Source organism: Pelodiscus sinensis, chromosome 2 (genome assembly GCF_049634645.1).
Source record: "Pelodiscus sinensis isolate JC-2024 chromosome 2, ASM4963464v1, whole genome shotgun sequence".
Lineage (NCBI taxonomy): Eukaryota > Metazoa > Chordata > Testudines > Trionychidae > Pelodiscus > Pelodiscus sinensis.
In genome coordinates this window covers 53,329,234-53,352,598 of record NC_134712.1, presented here as the reverse complement: position 1 = coordinate 53,352,598, position 23,365 = coordinate 53,329,234, and the positions used below count along the sequence as shown (strand labels likewise).

The window sequence follows — 23,365 nt, the reverse complement described above, 5'->3', positions numbered from 1 at the left end:
GAACATGACCTATGAAGCCAGGCCTCATGAACTGGGCTTGTTTAGTTTGGAAAAAAGAAGATTAAGGGGGGACATGATAGCGGTTTTCAAATATCTAAAAGGGTGTCACAAGGAGGAAGGAGAAAATTTGTTCCTCTTGGTTTCTGAGGACAGGACAAGGAGTAATGGGCTTAAAGTGCAGCAGGGGAGGTTTAGATTGGACATTAGGAAAAGATTCCTAACTGTCAGGGTGGTCAAATATTGGAATAAATTGCCAAGGGAGGTGGTGGAATCTCCCTCTCTGGAGATATTTAAGAACAGGTTAGATAGACATCTGTCAGGGATGGTGTAGACGGAGCTTGATCCTGCCTTGAGGGCGGGGGGCTGGACTCGACCTCTCGAGGTCCCTTCCAGTCCTATTATTCTATGATAGCTTTTGCACTAAATTCGGTGAGTTATACTAGCCAGGATAATACATTAACTTCATATTTATTTAAGCAATTATGTTGCTTAACATACATATACTCAGATTCTTATTTCTTATGAAGTTGGAAAATGTTGAATGATGCATTTATATATTAGACAATTAATTTTTACTTGTGATTTGGATAGATGTGATTTCTATTTGGATCGAAATTCAAAATACACAATTTTGATTTTATTAAACACTTACACCTTCAATGTACTGGGTATATAAAGTTTTATCAACACATGCTTTACATTTAAATTGAGTATGTTAAACAAAGTGTGGTTTATTAACAAAGAAGTTGTAACTGAGTAACGCGAGCCCTGTCAATCTGTTAGACATGCAGTTATTTCTGCTTCAGTTACTCTGAGTTGCTTCAGCGATGGAACCTATGTCTGACTGACTGTGTCTGTAACTCCAGTCCTCTGGCTGGATTACTTATCCCTCTTCTTTGGAACAGGAAAGAATGATGCTCCATCCCAACTTCTACAAGCAACTTCAGTGGACTTTTGTCATAGACTTTGTCCTCATCATTTTCTGGTGCAGCCCACTTTATACATTTCTCCCCTTTTTTCTTCAGAACAAAAATAAAATAAGTTAAGCAGGATCATAAAGATAAAATCTAATATTTTGTTATTGCTGCTATCCCTGGACAGAGTTTTTGGCAGTCCCTATCCTTGTTTACGCACTGATGGTAAGTGGATTTAGACCCAGGGACCCTGGCTGATACTTAACTTTCTCACTATTCCCTTGGGCCACTTCCCACCTTAGGGTCTTGAAGACACTTCCTACCTGGCAATCCCATCTGGCAGAACTGGAATCTCTGGGCAATTTCAGTTCCAGTCTTACCCTGTAGACTCCCTTCACTGTGTGGCTCTGACTCCAATAACTGCCCATTTGGTTGCACTGCAGCTTTTTCATCTCAGCTGTTAGCCTGCCCATAGGCTACTCATAGGAAATAACTGCTTCCTTTTTAAAACCCTTCGGTATCCATAGGATCTACACACCCCATCACAAAAGTTTTCACTATAGTAAGTGAAATGAGCTAATTGTTTCTGGTCACCATATCATTCAAGAATATACCTAGTTGATTACACCCTGTCACACTTACCTTTTTATTCATAGATTAGAATAGCAAAACAAGCTTTCCTGACTTTTCCGCTCTCAATTGGTTTTTCAATTTTGAACAAACAAGTCATTGAACAGAACTAATTTAAGAAACTCAACTGAAAAAAAGCAAATGAAAATATTCCCTCTGCATCGGCAAAAGAGTGTACAGCTGTCAAAAGCTGTTTTATCACTTCAGCAGCCAGTAGTAGCATAACCAAACTTTCTGTAAAAATTTGGCAATAAATATACTACTTAATTTGAATTAAATACAAAGACTAACATCATTTGCATAGATAAGTAAATTCAGTCTAACACAAATTATCATTTTCAAATTTAATTTTAAATAGGTCTGTATTTTTTAAATAAACCAATTGATGTAATTTCAAATACATAACAACTACATTAAAAATAAAAAATTCTTTAAATCAAAATTGGATTTAATCCACCCTAGCACACGTTTATCCATTTTAAGTGTACGTACTATAATCTGGATGTTTTGTTCTTTTTTGCCCACTGTGAAATAGTGAAAAAATAGGCATCTTAAAAGATCCTATTCTGGGCAAAGGAATTCTAGCCTGATCATAAACAAGTCTGACATCCATGACTGTGGAGGTGACTTCAGTGGTTTGGAGAACAGCTGAAGACAGAATATAGTTGGAAATGATAGACAAGTGTGGAATTCAAGAATACCTTCCTGAAAAGCAGTTGCTGTACCCTGAGAGTGGGACTGAGGGTTGGAAGTGTATCTAGTAAGAAAATAACTTGCTTAGGAGTTAAAATAAGAAGGAAAGACAGCTCCCTTTCCACTGCTAAACAAACATCTCCCTGGCTTGGGTAAGCAGGTGCTACCCTAATTCTCCCCTGCCCCCTTTTCAATCTATTTTAAATAAATGTCTTGCTATGGCCATGTGATAATATTCTCCACATACAGAATGATTAAAAGTGGATTTGGCTCTGAAGATTTAGAGCGATTTCCTGGATGTCAATGTAAGTTTTACTATCGACCTTCAACAGCTGCAAAAAGTTAGATCTATGCGCCCAGAACTTTTGAAAATCTCTTATTTTATATATAAACATTAACTGTGCAATCAGTTGAAATTTTATCACTTACACAGTTAAACATTTTAGGAGATGTAGCAATAGGGCAGGAAGTGTCACTGCCCCTCTCCTGGATCTGGCAGCTGGCCACCCTCTCGAGATCTCAGCAGCCAGCCCCACAACTGCAGCTGGCCTGGACGCTGTGCACTCCAAGATGCTGGTGGAGTCCCAGCCATCAGCTCCACCACTGCAGCCAGCCCTACTGCAAAGGGCTCCCACTTGCTGATGGAGTACCAGCTGCCGACCCCGATGCAGTGGGGTCTCAGCCACCAGCCTGCTGCTGCACACTTTTGGCAGCCGGCAGGTGAATGTAACCATTTAAGTAACCGATAAGCTAATGCTTATTGATTAAATGGTTAAACATTTAAACTAACATCCTTACTATATACAGTACCAAAGGTGCACAGTGTTCTCAGCAAAGGTTCAAGACAAATACTTTAAAAATGTCATCTCATGATTATGCCATCTTTGGAGGCTACATTTCATAGTAGTTACATAGCCACAGAATAGTTATGTTAAATTATAGATCACTTTACAGCTTTTTAATGAACATGAGACTGTAGAATGTGAATACACATCAAATGCCTAGGTCTCAAAACCATAAATCAACAGCAAATGATTCATAAGTGGCTTAATTTCCAAGTTGAAAAGCCATTACACTTTTGCTTCTGTCAACCCTATGTTCCACTAAACGGAGTCTTGCAAAATAATCTGGAGGAGTTAATACACAAACTAAAACTGTTTTCCTTATTTGTGTTTTTTTGGAACTTTAGAAAAGAGCTAGTAAATTTTTACTGAGCTGTCATTCTGAATAATCGAATCACATATCCCACTGTCAAGGAAATCTACTCAATGCTGAAAGCACAATGCTGTCAATTTTTCTAATCCTTCTGCTACCAAAGGTGGTTCCCCGAAAGTGCCACTAAGTAGTAGTTCATTTGAAATGCTGTACATTATTACAGAGAACATCAGTGATTCAGGTTTCTACCCAAGGTTGCTGAGAAATTTTCCTTAATACATTATATTACTATTTTTCTATTTTTTTATTATAAACATCTGTCTATATTGCAGATAGAATCGCCCTTCCAAAACAGAGAATGTAGTATAACTAAAGCTTTGATATACTCCTCATATCCAAATCTGTAACAAGGCTCTCTGCTGAAACTGATGAAATCTACATTAGAAAAAAAGAAACCCAATTACAAGGGAGTGATAATATCCCAGTAATATGTACTTAAATAACTGATATAGCCGTTATGATTTTTTGTAATAGTGTAATTGTAACTCGAGGATATATGAAGGCAGTATGTACATTTATACACTTCACTATTCTGTAATTTGCCAAGCATCTCAAAAGTTCACACACAAATACAGTAATTAAATTCACAACATAAATCTAGGAGCTTCAGGGGATAGCCGAGTTTGTCTGTTACAGAAAAAACAACAACAAATGGCCTGGTAGCACTTTATAGACTAACAAAACATGTAGAAGGTATCATGAAAGCTCATGATACCATCTACATGTTTTGTTTGTCTATAAAGTGCTACCAGACCATTTGTTGTTTTTAACATGAATCTAGTCCTCAATAAACAAAAGGAAATGCTTCTTTATTCCAAAGGCACAGTCCCACTACTTGATTAGATTTGCATAATTTAAAATATTATATGAGCACAAAAAAGCTGCCTTGGCATTCTGCAATTCATATTTTTAGATATATGATTTGGCGAGCGTAATGTATTATTTTCTAGTCAAACACTTAAAACCCCACTGAGCTTTTGATTCACAAAACAACTCTTAGAAAGGCATTAGATATAGGAGTAAAATGTGCACAGTACTCTAGATGTTTGGTATATTTGCAATTAATCCCAAAAGTAAAACCGCCCTCACAGAAGTAAGGATACGATTGTGTAGCACATAGACTTTTGCTGTGTTTAGGCAAAGAATTTTAACAATTGATATGTGCTGTAACATTAATTTGGTTTAATCACAAAATATCTTACATTTTACTCACTTTACTATTCCTTGTTTTGCAGCTCACCATTACAAAGCACACCATGTTTAAGCTCTCTTGAAGATTTTTGTGAAACTGACAATGATATTATCAGGGCTTGAAAATTCCACTTGTGTAAGTAGGAATACTTTCTGGGCATGTGCCTTCACCTTCTGTAGAAACTAAACTTTCATTAAGTTAATCAAAAATTAATTTTCTTGCCATTATAATTGTTGAATTAGCCTTCCAAATGTGATCCAATGTTGAATCGATGCAATGCAGTTTACCCAAAACTGAAGATTGACAAGAATCAGATTAAGTGGTCTAGTTTCATTGCTATTTTTCACATTCCTTTGGGTAGCAATGAAATGATCAAAAAACCAAAACAAAACAAAAAACCAACCCTCCCTCCTCCCAAAAAACCCCCCAAATATACCACCTCCAACAGTGAGTTTCATTCAGGCAGGGCCTGGAAAATTCTGAGCTACAACAGATACAGGCCTGAGGCTATTTACTGGGAAGGGGAATTCCAAAACTGAAGGCTGGAGAAGAGTAGAGAAGCAGCAATGTGCCTTCCCCCATCTCTGAGCAGCAGTTAGTAAACTGAGGTGGGGTAGAGTGGTGGAGATGCATCATAACAAGGGAAAGTTAAAGTAGCAGACTGGAGGCGCTGGGATGGGAAGAGAGAAAATAATCCTCCCATTTTTGAGTGCTGAAAGGGGAAAGTGTGGGATGGTTTCAAATTCATCTGATGCATGCTAACCAGAAACTAATATGAAAAATGTGGTTCCAAGAGCAGTACCCAAAGACAGCACACTGTTAGGAAACTTAGTGTCCTTCTCTTTCCTAGCTGCTAAGGGAAAGCAGTGGTTGACTTCTTATTTGGCCATTGTTCCTGCTTTCCATCTTTCATACCCATTGTAGCTGTAAGGTTAGTCATCTGGTTATTGTCTGGTAAAATCCCAAGCCCTGTGAGGGCTGTGGATGTTTACCAAGCTGCATGAAATTTGTAGGAAAGTGCACAGGTGGCAAGAGGGAAGAGCTTGGAGGAGGCACAAAGAAATTAGTCTGTTTGCACATGGCTTAAAAGCTAGCTGCAGTATGTCTGTAATTGGTTCTCTTGATAAAGAGCCAGTTTCATTTTAGAAACATGGAGCCCTCTCCTATTATTGCCAAGCATGCAGTACATGGGGCACAAGGAGAAACTGATTAGATAAATTGGGATGGGGGGGGGAGGGAGAGAGGGGAGAGAGAAAGATGCCCTAGAGAGAACTCTAGCAGCGGGAGCAGAATAAGAGGGTTTGAGAAGAAAAGACAGAGAAGAAAGAAAATGTACACTATGGGGGGGGGGGGGGGGGAGAGGAAACATACACTGATGTCAACTAAAAAAAAAAAGACAGTAATAAAATAGAAAAAGTGAAGACAAGAAAGAAGAAAAAAATCTAAAAAATAAAAGTAAGTAGTTACCAAGCGCTAAAGATGATGCAATAAATGCATTAGTATGATCAAAAATTGTTACTGTGGTGCTGGCAGACCAGGTGCCAATTCATGCTCAAGCTCCAGCCCAACTCATTTGTGTATTAATTTAGATAAAAGTAATTATTAAATGCATAAAAGAACGTATTTGGTATTTAAACTTCATAAAGACTAATAGGATATTCCTTGCATTGTCTTCTCTCTTTTCTATATTGTGTAATAATGTAGTAGCAAACATTTACATTGTGTAAATAACCACGAAAAAGAAGCCTTGTAGAATGCAAATGAAGAACGTTTCTCAAAGTGTTGAATTCAAATCAAGTGGTCAGGGCTCGACAAATAATGCAATCTACTCGCCCGTGGCAAGTAGACTGCAACCCGGAAGAGACGGGTTTGGGCGAGCTGCGCATGTGCAGAACGATCTGCGCATGTGCAGATTGCTGGACAGCGCGGCTGGCAAGTGGGGCTCGCCGCAGTTTGGCAAGCCCTACAAGTGGTTACTGAGAGTTATGATTGGAGGTCAAAGTTAAAATACAGTCCTATTTGTCATCAAAGGAAAAGCACAAATGAGTTGTAACCTTTTCAGCATGTTTTCTGTGAGAAGAAACTATAAATATGGATTCAGAGAAAGATCATTCATCTCTGTACTATTTGGACTCTTATAAGGAAGTGTTCAAGATGAAAAATGGAAAACCTGAGAGGCAATCTGTGTACCCGGAAAAGACTTTTGGGAAATGGGTAGTTTAATACATAACTGCCACCACTTAGAATTACAAACTCTCAGGCTACGTCTACACTGCAACGCTATTTCAGGATACTAGAGTATCCCGAAATAGCTATCCTGCATCTTCATAGAAAGCCCATTATTTCTAAGTATAGCAAGCTCTCTATTCTGTAATCCTGGTAAACCTCATTCCACAAGGACTAGGAGACATTTCGGAATAGACAGTGCCAAATTACAAAATACGTTATTTCAAAATAAGATACGCAATTTGCATAACTTAAGTTAGGTATCTTATTTCAAGCTATGGTGCAGTGTAGAAACACCCTGGCTACGTCTACACAGGCATGATCTCGCACAAGAACTCTTTTGTGGAAGAGTTCTTGTGCAAAAACTCTTCCAGAAGAGAGTGTCTACGCTGGCATGTGCGTTTGCGCAAAAGCATCCATGCCTGTGTAGACGCTCTCTTATGCAAGAAAGCTCCGATGGCCATTTTAGCCATCGGGCTTTCTTGCGCAAGAAATTCATGTTGACTGTCTATACTGGCCAGTTGCGCAAGAGGGCTTATTCCTGACTGGTAGCATCACAGTTCTTGCACAAGAAGCACTGAGGGTATGTCTACACTACCCCCCTAGTTCGAACTAGGGGGGTAATGTAGTCATATGGAGTTGCAGACGAAGCCCGGGATTTGAATTTCCTGTGCTTCATTTGCATGAAGCTGGCTGGCGCCATTTTTAAATGCCGGCTAGTTCGGACTGCGTGCCACACGGCTACACGCGGCACGAACTAGCTAGTTCGGATTAGGCTTCCTAATCCGAACTAGCTGTACACCTTGTTCCATGAGGCGTACAGCTAGTTCGGATAGGAAGCCTAATCCGAACTAGCTAGTTCGTGCCGCGTGTAGCCGCACGGCACGCAGTCCGAACTAGCCGGCATTTAAAAATTCCGCTGGCTGGCTGCATGCAAATGAAGCCCGGGAAATTCAAATCCCGGGCTTCATCTGCAACTCCGTATGACTACATTACCCCCCCCCCCCCCCCCAGTTTGAACTAGGGGGGTAGTGTAAACATACCCTGATTTCTTACATTAGAACATCAGTGTTCTTGCGCAAGAACTCGCGGCCAGTATAGACAGGCAGCAAGTTTTTGCGCAAAAGCTGGCAAGATTTTGCGCAAAAACGGCCAAATCTTGCCAATGTAGACACAGTTGCTTACTCCCCTGAACATATATTTTACCTACTTTCACCTCTCAATAACTCATTTCCTTTTTTCTTTAATCAATCTTTAGTAAGTTTACTATAGAAATGGCTTCTAGTACTGTCTTTGAATTAAGATCTAGAGTGTCACTTGGTCGCAGGGCAAGTGACTGGTCTTTCTTGGGATAGTGAACAACATAATTGCATGTGATTTTTAGTTTAAGTGACCTTTTATCACATAGTCAAGTTTGTCTGGGGGCACATCTACAGAGCAGGGCAAAAGTTGAATTAAGCCATGCAAGTTCAGCTATATCAATTGTGTAGCTCAAGTCGAAATAGCTTAATCAACTTTTGGCACTGTCTACAACACAGCAGGAAGTCGAAAGAAGAGCACTCTCCAATTTTTCTTACTCCTCATAAAATGAGGGTTACAGGAGTCAGAGAAAGAAGTCCTCCAGCTTACCATTATTTTGCAATAATAGCTTGCTGTCTAGATGCGCATTCAGTTATTCTGAAATAATGCTGCTGTGTAGACATAGCCTGGGTGACAAGATGGACTGGAGAGTGTAAGGAGGCTGTTTGCAACTCTATGGTAAAGTTGATCTATCTTACCGGTTGGCAAAATCTAATTATAGAACACTCCACCTGATTGGTGTGGCTGCTCAGTTTTCTGATAGTCTAACTTGAGGTAAGCACTCAGTTATGATTAACTCTATTGTACCAACTTCTGGATCTAATATGAATATACAATTTCCACTGCAATTAGTGGGAGTCCCACAAGTAAACTAGAGTTAGCCCACGCTAATATTCTGGACAGCCAATACAAATCCCTTTCTCTAAATCTTAATGTTCTATAGCTTATTTGATTGTAGAATTAAGTATTGTAAAATCTTTATTTATAGCTTATCTGAAAGCTAACACAGAAGTACTTTGACTCTTTTCAGCTATTAATACATTTGAACTAAATAATAAAGTCAAGTCAGTAAAGTAGCAAGTGACAGTTTCTGCAATTTCTGTACTTCAAACATGTATATATTCTCTCACACCCCCACACCAGATTTTTAAAAAGATTCAAACCTTCATTCATTTTCCTAGTGAAATAAATGTATTTGGGTAAAATCCCAACCCCAATGACTTCAACAGAGAAGTCTGTCAGACACAGAATGTAGAGTTAGTAGGTTATACTTTAAGAGTATCCATGTAACATAATATCCAGCTTAATTTCAGCTAGAACTTGATTTAAATTTGACCATGGAAAGATGTCTTTTTTGACACTGAAACAGACTAAATATTAAAATGAATATAACTGATCTTATTCTAAACCCAAGTTGGAGTTGTACTAATGCAAGCAGGCTCATAAATACCTTTGGTATTAGTTGGATCCTATTTCTAAACACAATGTTCATATTTCATCTATAATAAGTAAAGCATCTCAAAGATTTGCAAGGCACTAGTTTTGCAAGTGTCCAGTTTAGTGCCTTGAGTAAAGTGAGATTGGTAGTGTCAGCTTAATTCAGAGTGGAAAGTTTGTGCGCTGCACATAATTCAACACGGTTTGGCATGATTGGCAGTTGCTGTTCAGGGGGACAATCTATACATACTGAACACACACTAAATTCTCTCCCATAAATTATAATTTGTCCAGGTCAAAAGTGAGATGGGGTAAGAGACATTGCAATGTAACTATCTTCTGGAGGCTTCAGTTTTAATTCCTGTTAATTCTTTACACTTCAATATGTGTTTACAATATCCAGCTTTAAACTGAGTTCAAACATTTTAAAAACTCAGGACAATATTTTTGCCTCAATTTAAGTGCATTACTGCAGAGATCTGAACTCTGGGGAAGATGTATAGTTGCTTTGGTAAATAAAAAGATTAATGAACAATTATCTATTTATATTCTGTTTTATTCACCAGAAAGATCAGTGAATGTTATATAATTATGCATATTAAAGCCTATTTGTCAACACCAGCACAATGAATGATATAGATTTTGTCAAAAATATTTTGTTGGGTTTGAGGGCAGGAAAGAATAAGCAGGGAACCCTTCCATTTCTTTTGATTTTCTTCTCACCATAACTTCTCCCCCCCCCCAATCTCTCTTCTACTCATCTTCATCTTTCATTTCCATTCCGACTCTTTCTCCCTATGCTCATTCATACTTTACACACGCTCTCTCCTTTGCAGGGTCAACCCAATGCTAAAAGTAACATTTCTTCTGATTAACATGGAGTCATAGGGGGGGGGAAAAGAAACACAATTTCATAGTTCGAGCAAATGCACTGAGCTCCAGGAACTGACGCCATACTGTATGTAAACTGTTTTTTTGGCCTCATGTTAGGCAGTATGGCTATCCCATGTCAGCTGACTTACGCCTGAAGAGCTATAAAATTAAAGTGTAGATGTTGGGGCTTGGCCTGGAGCTCGGGTTCTATGATCCCATGAGATATGGAAGTCTTAGAGTCCAGGCTCCAGCATGAGCTTGAACGTCTATATTGCAATTTTATAGCCCTGCATTCAGTGCCAGCTGACATGGGCTGGGGGTGGGAGTTACATTGCCTTGATACCCCTAGCTATAAAATACCTACCTACACCACAGATGTGAGGAGTAATGAATGCAAAGATTCTAAAGACGAAAAAGACTATGTAAGTGATAACTATCATTAACTCTTGTATCTAAGATTACTGGTTCTAGCTGTGACTATATAAACTACTAGAAGTCTTACTAAGATAATCAAAGTCAGTGATTAGTAAAAACCTAATAATACAGAGTATCATTAGTATAGGACACTTGTGCTTTTTTGTTTTTTAGCACAAAGTGTATCCTTTTATAATTATGACTCCTCCTTATAGTAGTTACAAAAACAAGCATCAAGTAAAGAAAGGAATTCCACTCCAGAGACTGTCTCTTAGCTCCTAGTACATAAATATATGGAGGGCAGAAGGAGGGAAGCGTATATTCTAAAGACACCTCCCACACCGCAAATAAATGTGTAACGGCTGAAACTTTCAGCGGTTACATGTTTACCTAAATAAACACATTTTAACATTCCAACCTTTATACTCCTCTTTACCACCTACAGGGAAAGCTTCCCATTCATCAGTGGTAGAAATGAAAATGTTTTTTTTTTCCAAGACCAGTTATATGCATTTTGAAACTGCTATAGTCCTATATTTATCCATAACACACACCTCTAGGAGTTAATAAGATTGTATAAAGTCTATGAAAACTCTTATCCAGCTTCCCTTCTCTATTGCTTGAAAAAAAATAGTGCAACTATGTAGGGTTGCCAGGTGTCCGGTATTGACCTCTACAGTCCAGTATTTTTGCTCAACAACATCGGTCTCCTTCTCACCTCTCCCCCGACAGAATTTTTTCTCCAGTGTTTTTTTTTTGGGGGGGAGCGGGAAGAGAGGGAGTGTTTGGTATTTGTAGTTAAACCATCTGACAACGCTACAACATCAAGAAAATTAAGTTTTATTGCCACAAAGTTCTCAGAATGTTATGATACCCATGCAGAAAACTTTTCATATCCTGGACACACTGCTGTCCTGATTATTCGTGTTAACAAGTCTGGTTTAATTAATTAAGAGTGCCACAGAACCTGGGACTTCCACCTAAATTGGAGGGTAGGGAAGATAGCATTTGTCTTCCAGTTAGCATGAGGCCAAGTGTAGAGCTCAGGAAAGAAGCTAAACAGGCACAGGAGCTCTCTAAAACCATATTAATTTAGAAAGTCACAACATGTTTTGAAAGCAAACAGTAGTTGGTGGCTTAAAAAAAAATGCAGGCCCAGATTTTTTAATGTGGATAAACTAATACAAGTTTTTTGGCAAAATTAAATGGCCTATGCTTAATTTCTTTCATTTTCAGTTTTTATAGAAAGTGTCCTGAGTTTTATATTTATTATTCAGTTTTTACCAATTTTCATTAGACTTTTGGACCCCACAAATACATGAAAATACTAATATGTTAATACTGTTAATGTACAATTTAGAGATGTCAGATATAGTATAACTGAACAGTAGTGTAACTGCTAATTTTTCATGTGGTTACACCACTATCTGATAGTCCCCAGGAGTGGGGCTGGCAGCCAGTACAGTCCCAGCCCCAGTCCTGGGGAACCCCCCCTGCCACCCTATGCTGCTAGCTCTGTATCAGAGGCAGCATTGTGGGGAGGCAGGTAGGAGCTGGCCCACAAGGGGAGCCAATTAAAAAACCAGATCCCCACACAGACTGTCTGCCTGCTGCCGCCTCTGATACAGAGGCAGCAGAGTGGGGTGACAGCAGCCGCAGTCTGTGAGGGGTCCCCTAGCTCTCCATGGATAGAAGCGGCTTCCCGGGGGATGAAGACATCCCCCTCCCCCACTCAGAGGCTGCTTCATGGCAACCTTTCCTCCTCACCCCTGCTGCTGCCTCTGATACAGCAGCACAAAGGTGAGGAGCTGGTGCTGGGGGGAATCAGCTTTTAAGCCAACTCCCCTGCCCCAGCACTGGGTCCTGCATGCCCCTCCCCCCACTGCCTCTGTAGGAGGCAACAAGGGAAGGGGGCAGGTGGGTAGCTTGAAAGCCAGCTCCCCTGTAAAAGGCAGCAGCACAGGAGTGAGGGAGGGAAGAGGCAGATCTGGTGCTTGTGGGGAGCTGGACCCTAAAGTTTTAGGTGAATTTCTTAGCTTTATGAACTTCTGAAATATGACTGAATCTGTTTTTGATTTTGCAAAACCTTAATACATCTAGATTAATCACTTTAGCAAAGTTACAAATACACTTAAGTGTTTTTAGGACTGGAGCCTTTGTTACCTCAAAGTACTGTAACACATTTGTGATTAAAATTATAGTTTTACTGAAATATTGTGCTTAGTGACTTTAATGCAATTTTTGTTTCAAATTTTTGACTTTCGAAACTTGAACTGTGACAAACTCAAGAGTAATGAAGATAAGCACGTGAATTTTAACAAGATCAAAGGCTAAATTATTAATATGAATCTCCATGCTATTTCATTTCTAAGCTGAAAGCCACCAATGCAGATTTGACCCTGACTCTCCAAAGCCTGACAAACATGATTAACTATTACAGTGCAAATGCTTATGTGCTTACAAGTAAACATTTCAGCTGAGGTGTATGCTTGTGAAAACAGTTAAAAATCTTGACAAAACCTTAACTAATGGCAAAGACTGAACTACTATATAGTATATTCAAAATGTGACTCCCTTACAATGTATAGATTTTGCAATGAAAAATGAACTAATCTTAAGTGTTACCTCCGTCTTCTTTTCTAATACCATCAAGATGCGAGGGAGAATATTTTTATCTCACATGACTTTAATTAGCTAAAATAAAACTTTTACATTACAAACATTGAGATGTTACAACAAAAGAAGTGTGTAACTACCTTTAAAAAAAGTTCACAGTACCTACAGTGAAATAAACAAAGTCTTTGGAGTCTTCAGGTGCAGAGATGCTAAGGATGCTCAACATCTATTCAAGCAGTAGTCAATCAGCAGGACTGGCTCCATAGTTTGTATGTCCTTAGAACACACATACAAGAGAAATTCCCCCATTCAATATTCGAGGATGGGCAAGTAGCCATCTCTCCTTCCAAATCCAGGAAACTGGACAAAGAGGCTAGATTTATCCCCAGCGTAACAGTTTTGAAAACAATAAATGAATGAATTGTTCTCAGTGACAAAGGTAGGGAATCTGTGCTAAACAAAACAGTAATTCTGCACCTTCACTCAGAGTTGTTGGTTATAAGGGCAGAAGGGACTATTGTGATGATCTGGCTTGACCATCCAGTGGCAGATATAGAGCAGGGTGAGTGGGGCGGCTGCTCCAGGCCCTGCGCTTCAATAGGCCCCGCACCAGCGCCAGGGGCTGACTGGCCCAGCAGGATACCAGGAATTTCCCAGTGGGCCATCCACCGAAGGGCCGGCTGGCAGCTGCTGGAGGAGGAAGGGATTCTGACGGGGCGCCGCAGCCCCGCACTTTAAATTCCCCGGAGCTGGCCAGTACGGCCATGTGGAGCCGAGGGAGCGCATGCGCGGCGTGCTGAAATGCCGTGCAACAGCTGAGAGGGGAGATGCCTGGGCATGGCATGACGTCACAACCCAGGACTTTAAAACTGCGAGGCCCAGCATTGCACCACTCGGTTCGACACATGGTCTGGAGCCTGGGCCGGGGTTGCGGCTGCCCTGCAAACTGGAAGACAGAAGGTGGGTGGTAGAGGAAGGGGCTTATGTTGAGGTGAGGGGGGCAGGTCAGGAGAAGAAAGGGGAAGGCACCAAGGGATAGTGCTGAGGAGAGACAAATGTCAGGGGGCCAAGTGGAGACAATGAGGAAAAGGGCAGGAGGGGAGGTGTCAGTGGGAGGGGGGGACAGGATGATGCTGGGAGTGGAGAGGGTAAGGGCATTGGGGCTAAAGCGGGGGGGAGATGCTGGGAGAAGGCTTGAAAGCAGGGATGGGCATGAGGAAGGTGGAGATGAAGCAAGGCAAGTGTGAGGGCACAGAGGCATGAGGGGAACGGGGTGGGCATCAGAGAAAAAGAGGGCAAAGGGTGCAGGTGCAGTGAGGGAAGGGGGAGGCACCAGGAGGGTGCAGGGGTAAGAGAAGGTGCCAGAGGATTCTGGGGGTGAAGCAGAAGGGCAGACACCTGCAGGGGAAGGACCAGCACCAGAGGAGAGAGGCAGGGCAGGTGTGTAGAGGGAGGTATTAGGAGAGGGGATGAGGAGAGGTAGCTCACATGATCAGAGTGGGGCTACTGGAGGAGTGGGCACAGGGGGGATGCCTTTTTTCTATTTTTTCTCCAAAGGGGGGCCCCGTGAAATTGTGCTGCCCTGGGCCCTGCAAAACTCTTATCCGCCCCTGTGACCACCTGTATAACAAAAGCCATATAACTTATCAGAAAGAATTTAGTTTCAAACTAGAGCACATCTTTTAGAAAAACATCTTAACATGTGTGGATTAGTAATAGGGATGTTAGATGCTGCATAACTGAACAGTTGTGTAACTGCACGAAAACTTAGCAATTACATGACTACTTAGTCTCCGGGGCAGAGCCAGCAGCCAGTGTGCTCCTGACCCCACTCCCGGGGCGCCCTCTGCCACCCTGTGCTGCTGCCTCTGTGGCTGGTTCCCTCTAAAATAACTTTGAAGCTCCCTGCAATTCCCATTTGGATCAGGACACCCAATTTGACCAACACTGTGAAATCTGTATAGTACAGGTAAAAGCACACAAAAGGCCAGATTTCACAGGGAGACCAGATTTCATGGCCCATGATGTATTTTTCTTGGCTGTGAATTTGGGAGGACCTTGTTTATAGGTCTACATTTTTAGGAAGGAGGTGTTCAGAAATCAATACTGTATTACAAGTAGTTTCAGTAGTCATAGTTGGGGCAGGTCCTTACTCCCACCTCCTTTAAATGGAAATTTTCTGCATATCAAGTCTTTATTAATTTGCATCTTTTGAAGACCTTATGTACATAATTTACAAACTGTAAAAGGTTCTTTAAAATATGTACATATTTTTCTGATTAGAAAGCACTATACTGGTTAAAAAAATCTTTTTTTATTTATAATTTAACTTTATAATATACTATGATCCATTCTACCAACAAAATGTGTATAGCACGATGCATTTCTTTACTGAAAATACTTTTAATTCTTCTGATGAATTAAATTATTCCGGATTTTTATGCTGTTTTAAAATTAGTTATTGCTTCAACTCTTTGCTAAATGATTATACTGCCCAGGGCCTCCCTGACTTCTTTGCAGAATCCAAATACTAACACTCATGAGTGCAAACTGTCTTACCAAATAGATTTTACTTCTTATTGAAAGGTTCCTTAGGGTTCTTTAGTAGTCCAATAAACATCTTTATCGGTTTGCTGCTCAATTGCTTTTCAGGATAAATCATCCAAATATGCAATTTATTCTATGTGCTTGACACTCTTGAGATTGTTTTTTAATAGTATTACTTATGTACAGTGAATATACTTTTTAAATCTACGCAATAGTGGCTGTGCAATTCAAGCAAAAGTCAGGATCAGTACTGTAAGGTTATCAATATTTCCTCTCAGATTTCTGTTAAAAAGCTGTTTTTATGGTAACAGTAAATTGCAAGTAGAGTCTGTCTAAGAAAAACAATTTGAAATGAAGAAAGCTGCCAGAAAGCTTTATTTTCATTTATAACAATAAAGATCGTTGATGCATTGCTTTCAGCACCCTTCACAAACACTTAAAAATAATCATTAATTGTTTATAATTAATTTAATTTAAATTGCAGCAATTTTACCTCAGGTAGTCCTCCAAACAACAAAACAAGAAAATTAAAACCTTCCTCCTTCCCTTGTAACCACCTGCACAATTCTCTCCCATTTTCAAACACTCGGGACCGAAAACAACAAAACAGAACAGAAAAAAAACCACCATGAAGTTGGCAACATAACCAAAATCTGATGACATTCAGGGTATTTCATATTCAGTGAGGGAAGCAAGTACCAAACCGAAGAGTCCCCTCAGGAAACTCTGTGCCAAATGGGGCCCTAACCTCATCAAGACTTAAAAGACTCCAGCTCAAATAAATAACAAGAAGATCTCACAGAGATAAGTAGGTAGGACTTGATTCACAAAGAAACTTAGATATGTTGACACCCAGCATCACTATGTATATTTAGTACTTGGAAAATCACGTGGATTTACTAAGCCTGAGTAGGTCTCTATACAATGAATGGAGAGAGATACGTGCCTGAAAATTTCACAAAAGCCAGAATGCTTGATGACAAACAAACATAAACTAGCCAATGGGCAGTACCAAGCCAAGGTGTATGCTCTAAGACCTGCCCCTTTGTTTAGGATAGGCATTCAAGTCTGGGCTGCTGGAAGGTCTTTCCTCTATTTGGGATTCTTACCTGAAAACCCTCTCTGAGCATTAGACACCTATGCTGTTTTAGCAAGAATCTAGGGTGTGCATGAGGAGAACCTCTGTTGTACATTTTAGCCCAGAGATTACAATACTCACCTACAATGTGAGATATCCAGGGGGCAAATCTCCCCACCGCGTGAGGGGAAGACGGGATTTAAACAGTGATCGCCCACTTCTCAAGTGAGTGCCTTAACCACTAAAGCTATGGGATATTCTGATGTGAGGGTTCCTTCGGTCTCTTCTGTTGAAGTTGCTCTACTGTGGATAAATATAAAAGAAAATCACTTGGCCAGAGAGACAGTGCAAACAAGGATGAGAATGACTCTCCAGCCTGCTGGTTAGAGCACTCACCTGGGAGGTAGAAGATACAGGATCCAGTCCCTACTTCAATGACTTTTGGAAATGATTTATCTACCGTGGAACAGCTTCAACAGGAAAGACTGAGGGAGTTCTACCTCAGATTATCCTGTAGCCCATTGGTGGGCAATACTTTTTGCCAGGGCCTCAAATGGAAGGGGTGGGGCCAGGCTTCCCCACCCACAGACCATGATTGGTCTGGGGGTGGGAGAGCCCCTTCGCTCCCCCTCCCACTACGCACCCATGCCCCCGGTGGTGGGAAGAAACTTCCCATGCTCCCCCACCCCCAGGCCAATCAGGGCCTGGGTGGGTGGGGAGAGCACGTGAAGCCTCCTCCCGCCCTCGTCGTAGGATGGGGGAAGGGCAGAGGAAACTTTGCGCACTCCCCTCACCCCCCCAGACCCTGATTGGCCTGGGGGCAGGGGAGCATGCAAAGCCTCCTCCCGCCCTGCCAGGTGCGCAGGGCACTTCTAAGTGCTCTTTTGCCCACCCCCACTGTAGCCCAATGATTAGAACATGCACTTAGGAGTTCTCAGATCTCCCCTTCAGGTGGAAGAGAATCTTGAAGTGGGATTCTTCTGCATTCCAGATGAGTTCTCTAACCACTTGCATGAAAGTTATGAAGGAGCTGCTACTCCTCACTCTGGCATTTTGTGTAAGCTTCCCCAGAAAGACCCAATCCGGTAGATGAGCTCAGAGCATGCTTACCAGATCAAACTTTGCAGGGAAGTTAGGCAATGGAAAACCTGTCCTCCCCCTGGTTCACTCATTTTCTGGAACTCAGGCATCCAGATGCCTGGCATAAGGCTGCATTCAGCATGCATAATTAGAGGTCTACAGACATTTAGGGAGTATTATTAAAATATCCCAGCTCCTATATTTTTTCAAGTGTCTAGGGGGTTCAGAGGCAGCTTGTCAGGGGTTCTGTGAACCCAAGTGGGGTATGGTTCTGGGATTAAAGCAACTTACTTGCCAATTAGGCACCCAAGCTCTTTTGTGAGAATCTCCTCTTCACGGTGTTATATGTCAAAACCAAGGTCTTAAATTTTGTTCTTCCTTACTGCAGGTTTCCAAATAAATCACCAAGCAAAAGTGTAGTATGAAGTGTGCAAGTAATATTTGTCTCAAGTTATGAGGACAAATTCTACTCTCAAGTTCACATATATAACTTCATTTGAGTCACTCAAGATTCAAATATGATACAAAGCTGAATATTGCCCATTGAAGACAAACAATTCTCTACTCAAATTTTTAAGAGTCTCTGTCAATATAGTTTACTGTAAACCATCCATTTTTTGTTGCTATTTGTGAAATGGCAAAAATATACATTTTTCAATTACATACCTTGAAGATGCAATTTCCACTTTGGTTCTTGCCATAGCAGCTGCCCTTTGTGCACCCTCTATTGCTCTATCCACCTTTTCTTTAGTTTTGGTGTTTCTTAATGGTATAAGTTGCTTTCTTATTCCACGAACTAAAAGATTGTTCTTATATTTTCCCTCTTCCTTTGTGCCATCTGGAAATATCGTGCATCCATATCCATGCCTTTTATTATTTAGCCATTCTCCTTCATATTTCATACCATTTGAACGCTCACTAATACCAAAACCATTGCGCTTGTCATTCTTCCACTCTCCCATGTATGTTTCTGTTGTGGTGGCATCAACATGGTCTTCCATTGGGCAATAATCACAGTCTCCATCTCCAAAACTAATTGTAGAGTTGGCATCACTAGAACTAATTCTGCTCATAGCAGCATCACTCCTGACAGAGCTACGTTTGCTAGATATTGATGATTTAGATTCAGATTTTCTAAGTTTTATACTACCAAGAAGGGATCCTCTTCTGAACAAGCCTCCTCTTTTCTTACTACTTATGGCTTCCGGTTCACTGTGGAAATTCAAAACAAATCCACCTCTTGTTCCAGCTGGGCTGTCTGAAGCAATGTCATGCAGAACAGTGCCATTGCTCTGCTCACTACGGAGTGAGGAGAGAGATGTTCGGAGGGGTGAACGGATCACAGTTGCCATGCCATAAGGTACACTTTGACGTACACCATATCCGTGCCGCATCCCTCCTGTCCATTGTCCCTGGTATGTACCTTTTGAAAGAATAACCAATGGAAACAAAATTTAAGAAGCAATTCAATTAGAGAGGAACTGATGCCATCACTACAATAGCATACCTACTGTCCACTATTTTACCAGACATATTTTTGGCAAAATTTCATCAGAAAAGTCAACACATGTTACATGATAAAAGGAATCCTGGAATAGAAAATATTTGTCTAACTTTTAAAAAACGATTCTTCTGCTGGTTAATAAAAACTTTTCAAATGAATCCCGGTACCCAGATAGCTAAAAATCCAATAGTGTCCAGAATATTTTTTTTTAAATTTAAATAAGTTTTATTACACAATGACTCATTGCACACTTGTTTAAAATATATTTCTACAGGGGAAAAAAATCTAATTTTGTTGAGATTCCAGGAATGAAACCTTAGTATATCACCTTTGCCTCTTCTGACTCCTTGTGAAATGTTGGTATTATTTTTCTTGCTGCTAACATATATTTTGTTATAATGAATAGCTGTGTTTATAAAATCAGTAACTTCCCTGTAGGTTGTATTTTGTTTCAGACCTTTATTCTATTTGTAGCAACAGAAATGCTGCATTAAAAGACATCCACAACAGACCGAGGAAAATAGTATACATCTTTTTCCTGCAGTCTGACCATAAACAAAAGTCACAGTGAAATCAGTGGAGACCTGCTTATGAAAGAAAGAGTTCAGATACAAAGATAGTGTGTTCAAGTTCTCTAACAGTCATAATAAAATGTAGAACAATGATGACTGATACAGGGATGTTAAATATCAGTTATTGAACAGTCAAGTAAACTCATGAAACATTATTGATTAGTCGACTATTCTACACTCTCCAGGAGCGGGGCTGGCAGCCACTATATCAGAGGTAGCAGTGTAGGGTGCCAGGTGGAAGCTGGTCTGTGAGGGGAGCCAGTTTAGAAAGCAGCTCCCCTCACAGACCTGCGCCCTGTGCTGCTGCTTCTGAGAAAGAGGCAGCAGCATGGAGTGACAGCAGTTTGAGCTCCCAGACCCAGCGCAAGCCAGAACTGAGCTAGGCTGTCTGCCTGCCTGGCTCTTAATACACTTGAAATTCAAAGCTGAAATGGGGGTAGGTCCCAGACCCAGCATGAGCCAGGACTGAGCCAGGCTGCTGGCCAGCCTGCTAAAAAACTGATTGGCCAGGAGAGAGGAAGAGGGAAATACATGAAGTCTACAGCATTAGACACTTTTGCTTTCGGTTAATTGACTATACTATTACATCCCTAGATTGCTTTTGTTGTCACATTTTATTAAATTATTGTGTTATTAAATTTGTGATGCAAATATCAGAACTAAGGCAGAAACGTCATTTCTCTCACTATTCACCTGAATATGAAAATAATGTCAAGTTACCTCTCATTCGTAAAGCAGTATGTAGTTAAATAGTCTAGTGGCAAAATAGCAGAGAATTAAAGGATACCATTTTAGCTATACCTGAATATATTTTGTCACAATCTGTAACTCAAACATAGTAAGAGGAAAAAAACAGACAAAACCACTCTGATTTTTTAAAATGGAAACAGAAGAAGGAGTTGGATAACATTTGAAAAGTGGTGGTCATAGATACCTATGTGATTGAAGTTATATTGTCTGTGGTTAAAAAGATGAATTCAGGTTATTGCCTGAACATATGAACTTCCAGATTGAGTCAGACCAATGGTTCACCTAGTTCAATATCCTGCATCTGACAACAGCCAATACCGGATGTATTAAAGGAAGATGCAAGAAACTCCACAATAAGCAGATTTGACCCCAAGAAGTTCTTGTCCTAATCAGTGCAATTAGAAATGGATATAAAACCTTGAAACATAAGGTACTGTTGCCTCTCCCCTTTTAGTCTCCACCCACTAACCAAAGCACTAACAAACATAACTCTGGACGTTCTTTAAAAAGTACTAATAAACAACTTCTAAAATTTACTTGTTTGGTTTTACTCTGTTAGCTGTTTCACACATTAAATTGCTTTTTAGAGAGCTATATTTGACATATGGAAGTCCATGATTTCCTGTAATTGTCTGCATTTGTCATGTACCTCAAATTTTAACATCACTTGTCTGAAAGCTTAATTTGACTAATTGTTTGAAATTAATTCTCAGTTTTATGTACATTATCTAGTTTGGTTATGCATCTAATAGCTCATCAATATACATTTCTACCATTTACCTCTTATCATACCTGTCTGAATGAGCTAATTTAAAATCATCAGTTTATAAGTTTTGTTCCAGATTTTTTAACTACTATGTATTTCATATAAATGTTAAATAAGCTCAACAATGTAACTATTTAGTGTTAAAATATTTTAGTATGTGGAAGGTTTTCCTTTATAACAGATGGCTGCTGACATCAACAGTAAGCAAATTTCTTAGATTCTCTCTCCTTCTCTGTATCCTAGATACCTGCTATGAAGAATTGGTTTTTAAGGCTGCTGAATCTAGAAACATGGTTATTTAGAAATACTTAACATACGGAGCAGGGTAAATAAAAAACATGAGCATAATACAAGGATGTGATCTGTAAATAGTTTTCAAAGTGCAGTCTTTTTCTTGACACTTGTTACTGTAATAAATATTTTTCCTGGAAATAAATATATGAATATTCTATCAGTTGAATTGTATCTAGAACTACATTTTGCCCCGTGTGATTATAAAGGGTTCTAAAGGTACACCTGAGATGAGAATATGGCTACAGATGTTTTGTTGTTTCATATATCAACTGTCTAATTTGTTATGCAAGTAATAAATACACTTGACTCATTTAGAGTAGGGCCCATTACACCCGTGTTTCTGAAAGTGTACAGCGGAAACACTTTCAGAAACAACTTTAACTGGCTGCCCCGGTTTGTTTATGTACCGGCGCCACAGCCTCGGAGCCTCGTGGCTGCCATTGGCTCAGTTTCATCCTTTGCAGCTAAGGGGAGCCACGGGAAGTGGTATGGGCTGGGCCACCACTTCCCGCGACTCCCCTTGGCCTCAAAGGACAAAACGGAGCCGATGGGAGCCGCGAGGCTCTATGGCTACGGTGCCAGTACATAAACAAACCAGGGCAGCCAGTTAAAGTGTTTCCGTGGTACACTTTCAGAAACATTGCATTGCATCATGTTGACCTCCCAACATTTTGACCTCTTTACACTTCCAGAACAGTGTAGATCCATGGTATCCAACCAGCTCTGAAGCAGTAGCCACTACAGCATTATAGACACTACTGCTGTACATCTTAATCAGGTTCACTATTTAAATTTAAAAAATTGCAATGAGTCTCATGGACAGAGCTCATTACATTTCTTCGTGCCAGTATATGGCCTTCTGAATAAACTGCATGAACTGAAATCAGAAATCTGGGAAGGTCCTTCTTAACTAGTTATCGTAAATATCAAAGCTTAGGAATGTCTGCAATTTGTCTTGATCAGAAAATATTTTTGTTTTAAAAAACAAATACAGAAGATCAAATATATATAACCCAATTATGGCACAGGTTTTTCACTTCTTTGTAGGGGAAAATGGAAATGTTTATGATTTGCCCTGGAGAACATTAAACCAGGACAATTAATTTACTTGTATGTGTTTATCAGACTCCCCTTTCTACTAGGATAATGAAATCAAGGCAAGATTCTTATTAAAAAAATGAAAAGAAAAAATAGTTAATGAGTAAGTGGAATATTCTATAACTCAAACAAATAAAAACAGCCTACCATGGAGATTTCATCTGAATATTTTGTGTAGTTTTACTGTGCAGCCATTCCCAACTCCTCAGATATTTGGTTGTAACTGTGCAATAAACAGAAGGGTTTCCCTCTATTACTACTAGACAGTATCATGCAGAAAAGTACCCACTCTTGCGTTAAATTTTCTAGTTATAGTCAAAATGTTCCCTTTGAATTGTACGCTAAAAGCATACATTATTATAAATATGGAAACAATAGTGTTACAT

The 23,365-nt window shown here is 40.1% G+C and overlaps 1 protein-coding gene across 2 annotated transcripts in view; it reads right to left on the bottom strand.

The window, feature by feature from the left end:
* The window catches only part of JPH1 (junctophilin 1), a 127,274-nt gene that overhangs the window by 100,336 nt on the left and 3,573 nt on the right, over positions 1-23,365 (bottom strand). For both annotated transcript variants that reach the window (XR_012901368.1, XM_006131548.4), the window contains exon 2: positions 18,662-19,418. Coding sequence is in view for 1 of the 2 variants with exons in the window: in XM_006131548.4 (XP_006131610.4) it covers positions 18,662-19,418 (757 nt within the window). In the remaining variant the exon portion in view is untranslated. The remainder of the gene's footprint in view (positions 1-18,661; positions 19,419-23,365) is intronic.